The sequence below is a fragment of the Saccostrea cucullata genome, unplaced genomic scaffold (genome assembly GCF_032062105.1).
Source record: "Saccostrea cucullata isolate Sc308-1 unplaced genomic scaffold, CSIRO_AGI_Scuc_v1 ctg64, whole genome shotgun sequence".
Classification (NCBI taxonomy): domain Eukaryota; kingdom Metazoa; phylum Mollusca; class Bivalvia; order Ostreida; family Ostreidae; genus Saccostrea; species Saccostrea cuccullata.
The window spans coordinates 448,641-459,797 of record NW_026937285.1 but is presented as its reverse complement, the minus strand read 5'-3'; the positions used below and the strand labels follow the sequence as shown (position 1 = coordinate 459,797).

The 11,157-nt window shown below is 32.2% G+C and overlaps 1 protein-coding gene across 1 annotated transcript; it reads left to right on the top strand.

Annotated features, from left to right (window-relative positions):
- Window positions 1-393: 393 nt before the first annotated feature.
- Window positions 394-10,138, top strand: LOC134247723 (uncharacterized). The gene is made up of 5 exons (XM_062730058.1): window positions 394-487; window positions 719-818; window positions 4,445-4,771; window positions 7,236-7,413; window positions 9,541-10,138. Exons 2-5 carry the CDS (start codon window positions 755-757, stop codon window positions 9,596-9,598), a joined length of 627 nt encoding a protein of 208 aa, XP_062586042.1. The 5' UTR covers window positions 394-487; window positions 719-754; the 3' UTR covers window positions 9,599-10,138.
- Window positions 10,139-11,157: the final 1,019 nt, after the last annotated feature.

Below are 11,157 nucleotides of genomic sequence, written 5' to 3'. Positions count from 1 at the left end.
TATTTTACGGTTGGTTGGTGTTTAGTGACTGTATACGGATGGTTTCTTTGCATCATCAAATTGTTCCTGTGGAAAATCATTGGTATAAAGAAATTCTTTTGGCACAAATCTGTTATATATTTGCGCATAAATGACAAACTTGAACATAAATATCTTACACAAAAAATTAAGGGTTTGCAATCACAATATAAACACTCAATTGTTTCCGCATTTTACTGTAAGATTCTACATACGGATTTACCGACAAGGAAGTTTTAAAGAAACTTACAAGTATATCAAATATGATTCGTTTGAGGTAACTTGTATTTATCAAATTAAAATTCATAGAAACGTTTAATTTCATAGAAACTTTAATTTACTGACGTATGTTAACATTTTTATTGAGTTTAGACAGAAATCAAGAAGTAAATGCTGAGGAGTTTTTCCACTTTCTTGATTTTTATTTATCTTATTTAAAGGAATGGATTCTTTTCAGATCGTCCGAAAGGTAAAGAAATGAACTATATTTGATAGCTACCTATCTCTAATATGACATACACTGTACTCATTTTAATAAAATTTAATCAGTGTTCATATTAAAGAAGTGAAAAGTATGAGTTCATCATTATGAGTTACTCCTTGTTTTTGTTAATTTATAAACGTTGAGTATAAAAACATGATGTTCTGTTACTATGTGTCTCATTTTAAATTGTTAATGTTGACATTTTATATATTTTAGAGATGATAAATAGACCTGCAGGGATATGAAAGATACATGATGAAATCTAGGTTTCTTCAAATGATTTGTTTCTTTTTAGCACATGACAAAAATGTTTTTGGTAAGTTGATCAAGATGTAAAGTTTTATATATCCAAAAAAAAAATGTTATTAGCTAAAAAGTGCTCAAATAGTCTATGTAACCGCTTTAAATTGTTCTATAGTAGATGTTGACATCCCAGTTTTTAGCTCTACTGGTCAGAGACCAGAAGAGCTTATGCGATAGTAATGCGTCCGTCGTCCGTTTGTCTGTCTGTCTGTAAACAATTTTTCAAAATGCTACATCTACAGTTTTGGTCTGATTTCAATATAACTTGGCACACAAGTAGACTTTACTAAGATACATAATTCTGTGCAGCGGTTTTTGATTTTGATGAACGTTGTTGCCGTGGTTACTAAAAATAGAAATTTCTGTGACATGCTTTCAAAATGCTACTCCTCCTACAGTTTTGGTCTGATTTCAAAACAACTTGGCACACAAGTAGACTATACTAAGATACATAATTATGTGCATCGTTTTTTGATTTCGATGAACAGTGTTGCCATGGTTCAATATTTCAATATAACTTGGCACACAAGTAGACTATACTAAGATACGTAATTCTGTGCATCGATTTTTGATTTCGATGAACGGTGTTGCCGTGGTTACTAAAAATAGAAATTTCAGTGAAATGCTTTCAAAATACTACTCCTCCTAGAGTTTTAGTCTGATTTCAATATAACTTGGCACACAAGTAGACCATACTAAGATACATAATTCTGTGCATCTGTTTTTGATTTCGATGAACGGTGTTGCCATGGTTACTAAAAATAGAAATTTCTGTGAAATGCTTTCAAAATGCTACTTATCCTACAGTTTTGGTCTGATATCAATATAACATGACACACAAGTAGACCATACTAAGATACATAATTTTTTGCATCGGTTTTTGATTTCGATGAATGGTGTTGCCATGGTTACTAAAAGTAGAAATTTCTGTGAAATGCTTTCAAAATGCTACTCCTCCTACAGTTTTGGTCTGATTTCAATATAATTTGGCACATAAGTAAATTATACTAAGATACATAATTCTGTGCATCGGGTTTTTTTTATTTCCATGAACGATGTTGCCGTGGTTACTAAAAATAGAAATTTCTGTGAAATGCTTTCAAAATGCTACTTATCCTACAGTTTTGATCTGATTTCAATATAACTTGATACACAAGTAGACTACACTAAGATACATAATTCTGTATATAAATTTTTGATTTCAATGAACTGTGTTGCCGTGGTGACTAAAAATAGAAATTTCTGTAAAATAATTTTAAAAGCTATTACAAATACAGTTTTAGTTTGATTATAATATAATGTGGCATGCAGATAGACTACACTAAGATACATTATTGTCTTTATTGGTTTTTTTAAAAAAAATATTTTGATGAATGATGTTGTCATGGTGACTTACATCGAAAATTCTTTAAAAGGAGATGGGTGCATTTGGCGTGTGATCTGCAGGAATCATTTGTACGAAACATTTATGGTTTAAATGTTCATGATTTGGTTGGCTGGTCACATTTTACAAACATGTTCATAAGTTTTTTTTTCATTTAGTTTGAGGGAATTTTAGATTTCTATCCTTTTTTCCTAGAGGGTACTATAACATAGTAATATGTCAAAAAAAAAACCCACATAAATATTTAATGCATAGATGTATGATACGTGTACATGTACTTTATAGAATAGAAGATTTAGAATTCATTTCGCTCGAGAACCAAATTGAACCAAAATTTATTCCATTCAAAATTTTAATACTTCAGTACATAAAACAAAACTGACAAAATAAATGGTTGATTGCATGGAAAAAAAATGAACGCCCATGCAAGGCTCGAACCAAAAACGTTTCATTCGAGTGCACTGAACAGGTAGCCAAACTTACTGAGCTATCAACGCTACACATATAGAGATGATTTTAAAAGGACAAAGAAGCACCACATTCACACATTTGGATTTTTTTGGGGAAAGTTCATTTTTCGTGGTCTCTGGGTCTTCTCTCCATTTTTTAAAAATGTGTATTCGTTTCTTTGAAACAAAATACACAAAAATAACGTTTAAAAATTATGCAGAGAAGACCCAGAGATAGAAAAATTTTAGAAAAACGTGTTTAAAAATATACCATTTTATACCAGATGTCTGATCTGGCCAATTTTCAGAGTTATTTTTTAGCAAATTAAAGCTCAATTTCGGGAAAATATTTTCCTTTCCTGTTGCCCAGAAACCCGATAAATAAAGAAATGTTTAAATTTCATGTGACATGTCACTTTTCAATAACGCCCAGATTCCTGCCAAATGCCAATAAAAAGCGCCCTCGTTCTTTATTTAGAGCTACTCCTACAGTTGTAGTCTTAATGCAATATTGCCACAAAAAGTGACTTAATCAAGGATAATTATTCTATTTATTGCTGTTTTAAAGTTTCAAGTCCTTACTGGTACTTTTCTCTTCCTTTGTTATAAGCATATACCAGTAGAGCTACAGTCTGGACAGAGACTTCTGGTTATAATGTGTAATGTAACAATCTATTATGTTTAAATATTTCATGCAGATGCAATGTGGTGCCTTCATCTTCTTTCATGCAATAAATATTCAATGAAAGAAAAAGTGAGCAAGCTTACATACCCCACGCTCCCCCAAAAATCAAAGTGCTGAAAATCTCCGAAAAAACAAAAGAAATTTGAACATCTACATATTGTTTCCTAAATATCTGCAAAGATTGATGAAATTCTGTGCAGGGGTTTATGAGGAGTTGCGCTGACAAACTGTTCATCACTATATTCAAGATATCCCAAAAAATCTAGGTTAAATAGTGCCGAAATTCCCAGAAAGATAAAGACTTCGGAATTTCCTGGGAATATGCACATCTATACATTGCGTTCTGAATATCTGCAAAGTATGATGAAATTCTGTGCAGCGGTTTAAGAAGAGTTGCGCTGACAAAATATTCATCTGTATATTCAAGGTATGGACAAAAATCTATGTTGAAAAGTCCGAAATTCCCAGAAAAATAAAGGAATCGGAATTTCCTGGTAATATGCATATCTACACACTGTGTCCTAAATATCTGCAAAGTTTGACGAAATTCTGTGCAGCGGTTTAAGAGGAGTTGTGCTGACAAACTGTTCATCTCTATATTCAAGGTATGGCCAAAAATCTAAGTTGAAAAGTTTGGGAATTCCTGGAAAAAATAAAGGAATCGGAATTTTCTGGTAATATGCACATCTACACAATGTGTCCTAAATATGTGCAAAGTTTGACGAAATTCTGTGCAGCGGTTTATGAGGAGTTGTGCTGACAAACTGTTCATCTCTATATTCAAGGTATGGCCAAAATTCTAAGGTTTTAATGCGGAAATTCCCGGAAAAAATAAAGGAATCAGAATTTCCTGGTAATATACACATCTACACGATGTGTCCTAAATATCTGCGAAGTTTGGCGAAATTCTGTGCAGCGGTTTATGAGGAGTTGCGCTGACAAAAAAAAACCCAGGACTGACGGACTGACTGATTACTGACTGACTGACACTCTGACGGACGGGTCAAAAAATTATGCCTCATGCAACTTGTTGCGTGGGGTATAAATATGCGCATAAACTATATTTATAAAAATTTCCACAAAGCTTTTGATTTCTAAAATTTGTATTTCTTGTTTTGTAGCATTCATTAAGATGTCGGTTTCACCGTCTGGTCCAATAAAAATTAATCAGACTGTTTCTATACAATGCGCCTTGAAGGATGATACAGTCGCGGCTTTCTTTTACACCAGTGCAAACGTTTATATACCATTCTGTGGTCTCTCGGGCCACACTTCAGGTGCAGAGTGTAAACCAAGTGATTGCGCTATAGCGTACAATGCATCATGTCTCAATGATACGATATTCATCGTACAATATCCTGTTCCTCTCAGCTGGAAAGGAACAAGTGTTTACTGCAGGGGTTTACTGTCTGATGAGAGAAGTAATGAAGTCAAATTGACTGTTCAAGGTATGATTTATCTTATCACGACCAGATTTTAATCATATTTATATATATAAGAGCATCTCTTAATTATTTCTTTCTCTTATCAATTTGATGCAACGAATTAATTGATTGAGATTAGTTTTTAAGTTTTTGAATTTCAATTCAAAATACTTGGTTAAAGAAGAAGGGCGATTATTTGGTGAAAATACCTACTTTTGGACAATGTATATCTTGTAAAACAAATTTTTCCTTTTATTGCAGTTAAAATTATACATGTACAAGTATTACATTGTTATACATATGGAGAGCAACGCGTTTTGTCAGACCCATGTCTAAAGCCGTTAGGCTGAGGGCAAACATTTCGGTTCGATGGGTCGACAAATCACATTTTCCCCGAGAACACACCCAAAAATGTTTTGGCATAATTTTTACTTTTTGTTTTGGATATCATGACGTAAATTTTGTATACCCTCAATGCAGTTCTGTTGAATTCTAACTAATGCAAAAAGATATAGCTGACCCCGCCCACCCTGTGACGTGAGCGGTCCATTTTCTCATCGATAAGTCCAGCATCTCATTTTGCGGACAATTTAAACGTCACATTTATATGCCCGCTCAGTAAATCATTGGAAGTGTTAGACTTTTTTAAAGTATAGAATTATACGAGGGCCGTTCAAAAATTACGCGGACTTGTTGCACAGAAAAAATATTTGACTAAATAATCGGGCAAAATGTCACGCATAATATAAAAGAATCTTTACCTATGTGGTCTTCAAAATTTCATATCATATTGTTGTAAATTGGTATCAATTTTAAGTGATTTTTCAGGACAGGAGCAGTCACGGAGCAGCAAAATCTTCGACGTCACAGGCATTTTAAAAAATATGTGATTGAGCTTTCATTTTTTCAACATTTTCCCAAGAGTACCTGTATAGTTTGAGTTACCTTATCTACTCAACATCCAAACACCATTTCTTGTCAAGCTTAAAATCTATTAAACAAGTAAAGAGTATTCTTTTTTTGTTTTAAAACCAAAAGCTGCAGGTATTTATGAGATATAGTGTGATATTGATGACTCTCATCAATCACATGCACGTTCTTTACGGTCCGGATAAAGTTTCGTCGATAATCTTCTTCCCGTCTTCCCATATAGCCTTTTTACAGAGGTCTAACGGTATAAAATTTCAATTTGCTATTTGTGGACGAATGTCACGAATACCCTAGTTTACTACATGTTTTATTATGCATATTTTGGATCTATGTTGGCGATATTTCGAGCATTACACCTAATTTAACAAAAGTGTGGTGCGCCGTCAATTCAGGAGACGTCATTTTTACAGTCGTTTTCACGGGAATCGCATCAGAGAAAAATCACTATATTTCTGTTAGTACTTCAAATATCACGTCAGAAATCTAAATACATAATAATAGAACAATTTAAAGATACATTTGAGAAAATTGTTGAAAAATATCGCGAATTTTAGAAAATTAATGAGTTAAATTTTGGATTCCGCATGCTATTGCTTCAAATTTTTTGTCGTGCTCCGTACCTCTCCATCAGCGATATCAACATACCGATAATTTTAGTAAATTTTTTTTAAAATACAGAAATTTTGCCCAAAATCTATTGGAATCTTTAAGAAACATATTTCTCTGAAATTTCATAACTATATGACGTCTGTAAGAGTAAATAATAGAACAGTCCGCGTAATTTTTGAACGGCCCTCGTATAGGATACAATTTTTAAAGGTAAAAGAATAACGAATGTTTAATGTAAAATCAGTATCTTTATAGAAAGAATTTTGCATAATAATTCTGTTTTCCTCGTTTGTTTAAAATGTCATTAACGAGGAAGATAACGTTTTCAAATTCCCTTTCCAATAACCATATTAAGAAGAAACTTTAAATTAATAAATACTGTCATCATATTTAATTGCAGAAACGCTGAAGGGTCATTGTATATGCATGCAGCGTGATCTTTTATAAGATTCCCTCTGTTTTTTTTTTCTCGCTTTTATCATGATTTTAGGAGGGGGATATGTAGGGAAGTGCTTCTTTTCGTCAAGATTTCTATGTAATAAACTAAAATAGCAATTCAAATTCAAACTAATTCTAAGTCTATTAAAGAATTATGGAATATATGTTAGTCATTAAAACGTCCAAGTGAAAAAAGTAATGGAAGTAAACTTGGTTAAGAATTAAAACTGCTCTAAAGTCGTCTGTTTGGTGAAGTGCTAAGGGCTTCTGTTCTAGAGTCGCGGGTTCGAATCCCACTTTGGGACGTGGAGACCGGTCCTTCGGATGAGACTAAAGAAACCGAGGTATTGACATGAAAAAATCCCTCGCTGCTAAATGAAACTGAGCCGAACGTAGGTAAACAAAAATTACAGCTCTCCAATGGCAAGTGATGGCTCCACATGAGCCAAACATATAAAATCCACTGTAGAATGGTGGTAACCTGAATCAATATACTTTGTATGTAATTCAGATCATGGCTTAGATCCACCATCCTCAAGCCCTGTCATCAAAGCCTCCCCACCTGGATTTCAGTATGACAGCGGGACAAATATAACCTCTGATAACCACATCATAGAGATTACTGCTGGTGTAGTGGGGGTGGTCATGTTCGTCATACTCTTCACAGTTCTTGTGGTCTTTGTGTGGAGGTGATATACATGTTTTTGTTTGATAATTATACATGTATAAGTAATGGATATTCATCAAATAAGGGTTTTTTCAGCTTCATTCTCTTTTTGTATGAATTTTATCAATTTAGAATTTAATATTTTTTGTGGGATACAATAATGAACTAAATCAGATCGAAATTAAAAGTAACTCAATTATTTTCTGTACTTTTGTTCTGAAATATTTGTTTCCCTTTTTAGAGTTGACTTTTTATACTTCTGATCTGATTTCCCCCTTCTTTTCTTAGTGTTGGAAAATAGGAACAAGCTAATTTATTTATACAGAGAAAATTGACACAAAACTCAATATAAAATTTATACTTATTTATTGTGGCGGATATTGGCCGTGGCACAAAACAAAATTGTGGGATGCCATTTCAATTTGGGCAAACCCACCAAATTCAAAGATCAACAATGTGTGTTTCTTTTTTCTAACCGTCCCGGGTTAACCGCGGAGGGTCAGCACACATACAAATTGTTCAAATCAATCAATCAATCAATCAATCAATCAATCAAATCAATCAAATCAATTAATCAATATGTCATATCTCAAATTCCAATATCAAGCATATCAATTTATTATATCAAATCTTGCATATCAAGTATCATTAATATCTCAAACTTCATAGATCAAACATCTCAAACTTTAAATATCAACATTTTTTATATTTCAAACCTGTACGATGTAGTACAGTTCTAAAGTATATATTACTGTCACCAAGAGTAAGCTTATTAGCTTAGTTTACACTAGCATTAGCATTTCAACAAGGTGACAGTTTATTACAAGTTTCACACAAACATTCAGTTATCAGTTGACTTGGTGTGCGCAGACGCTTCACACTAATGACTTGTCCTTGAAAAAGTGCCACGACGGTTTCTTTTAGTTCAAAATATCAATCCTATGATCGACTATATGCTACCGATTCGATTTTATAAACGATAGAAAGTTTTATAATTTGGCAACACTATTCGGTACGCATATTGCACAGAGATAGTTTAATGCATGTTTAGCACAATCCTAAAAGCTGGCAATGGACTTGATGTAGGCATCATGTGGTATATTCTTCACTTTAACTTTTCCTTAGACAGCACCGGGATATTTTTTCTATGGGTATAAGGTATTCATCTCGGATGTGCAGATCAAAGCTGTTTCACTACAAAATAAAGCAAAAAACCAAGCAGCAGAACATCATTCTTTACTTAGCGAAAAAGGGAACATTCTAAAAAGGTAGTGGGAGGGCGGGTTTTTAAAGTTACAAAACAACATTTCATGTATTTTATTGCAAGCAATTACTTGTTATGCGTCTTTACCTTTGAAAGGTTCAGGAGAAAGGAATGTGAATAACAATCCCGACCTTTTATATACTACACTTGATGTGTCAACCGAACCCGACCCTTAAAAGCCAACGTTCAAATAACAAATACTTGGGACCTATAAACTAGGATATAGGTCCCTTCAAATATACTTTTCTCGTAAAATAAAGGCATCTATTTTGTATACACAAATAGATGCTAATATGTAATATTCGTGGTAAATTTAAAGCTATCTCATTATTTTAAAAAAAACAATTTAAAAAGTTGCATCATGTCATTATTTAAAAAAACTATTTAAAAAGTTGCATCATGCCTTGTTTCAATCATTTTTTTTTTCAACCACTTATCATAATTAATTTTTTTTGCACATAGGGCTTGAATAAATATATATCATTATAACAGTAATTTGATCCGAAGGGTCGTATCACGTCGAGTTTACAGGCGCGGATAATCAGATCTAACGAAACACGAAGCGTCGAGTTTGATCTGATGATCCGCGCCTGTCAACGTGACGTGATACGGCTCTTCGGATCAAGTTACTGTTAATAATGATAAATTAATTATATACCCCCTTATAACTAGCAACATACAGCAAAAGAAAACTTTAGAGATCAATTGTATAGCATTTACCCATAAAACAAAGCATAATAACAAGGGACTTTTTAACGCAGAAGAAAAATAACATCATGTTTTTGCGTACTACGTCATCAGTTTCAGAGAGTGGTTAGGTATATGATAAAGATTAATATTTTTCTAATTTTTTGTTGCAAAAATATTTTTTTCTTTTTTTTTCAGAGACAGAAGTATAAAAATGAAGGATATGTCTGAAAATAAATCTGTTAATAAAAAATAGAGGTAAACAAGGAGAAAATATTATGCTAGTTTTGTTCACAAACTGATTTTGAGTGAAATATTTCTCCAATTTACACGCATCTACAGTTGAACACTTTTAACGTTTCATGAAATAGATTAAGTATAGAATTTACTTCTTGACTTAAAATACAAATCATTTGTTTGGAAAAACTTGATTAAATCTCTTAGATTTATAAAATAGTTCGATTAAAAAAACCATTGTCATAAACATAAATCACTTCCTATTAAAGCAGTGTTTTTGTCAACCAATTTAATCTAAAATCATGCAGTACATTGTATAATAGAGCTTCGTCTTTATTGGTTGGCCCTATACTACTTATGTTATTGATGATAGAGTGCAATATATTTTGATTGGGTCCTTTTCTCCAGGTCAACATATACAGAAAGAAACGTAAGTGGAATAATTCAATTGACAAGTGTAATCTGTACTCTGTGTTATGTACCAAATCTATTTTTTGCTTCCGTAGTGCTTTAAAAACACAAATATCTCTCACATATTAAAGGTTTTGAATGCTTTATGACAGAGGAAAGAATATTGTATTTAAAGGAATAGAAATGTTTGATAGTCCTTAATGGATTATTCCATCTTTATATATTTGAATTCGAACAAAGAATTTCTGTACCTATGTTTTGCCATACTTGGGGAAATACATGTTCAGAAATAGATTTTAAATTTAAAAAAAGGGAAGGTAACAAACTATTTTCAGCGTCAAAAACCGTACAGTTAAAGGCTTTACAACTAGTTTCAGATTTATCATTCGAAATCAACGCAACATAAGGTTGTATTAGCTGACAAGATCTTTCCACCAAAGAATGTACAAAACACCGATTTTTAAGGTTTTATTTCTCTTTCGAAAAAAAATGAAAAAAAATTAATCCATTTTCCAAAGAATTGATCCTGCAAAATTATAGATTATGAATATTATGTCTACTTAACTGTCATAAGGGTTATAATATATTTCTGGTATTTTTTTGCATTAAAGAGGTTTCTATCAAGAGATAACAGGGAACAGAGATGAAAATGAGTACGAGAAACTTGAAGATAAAGGTCAGTAAACGTTTAAAATAAAGACTATGTTATGATATATTATTGATAGTTTTATTTGAGAAATATAGGTATTACATAATTAAGACGTTATAAAATACTTATTACTGTGCTGTTCTTTTCCAGAATATATTGAATATACATGTACATGTAAGCCGTAAGTAGAAAGGAAACAGAACTCTCTCTCTCTCTGATCTTTATTTGAAAGCTAGAAACCTTTCAAAATTAGTTGCTTGGCATTAATATTTATCACTTTCAAAATTGTTTGTAGGCAAGTTTATGAAAGCTTAAAGGAAACCACTGATGATAATAAATATGAGGAACTAACAAATATTGTTAAATAAAAAAAGAAAGGTTTGTTTCACATGTATTGCATATATTGAATTACATGTATAAAATTAACAGGAAACAAAAATTGCCCTGATGCGTAATGAAAAAGTTTAAGAACTGTTTTAAACAATATTTGATCCAATCTTCAACAGAATAGTTTGTTA

Coding starts and splice junctions, on each gene's coding strand:
- LOC134247723 (XM_062730058.1), top strand. CDS start 755: ATGATGAAATCTAGGTTTCTTCAAATGATTTGTTTCTTTTTAGCACAT. Junction 819..4,444: donor ACATGACAAAAATGTTTTTG/GTAAGTTGATCA, acceptor CTTGTTTTGTAG/CATTCATTAAGATGTCGGTT. Junction 7,414..9,540: donor CTTGTGGTCTTTGTGTGGAG/GTGATATACATG, acceptor TTTTTTTTTCAG/AGACAGAAGTATAAAAATGA.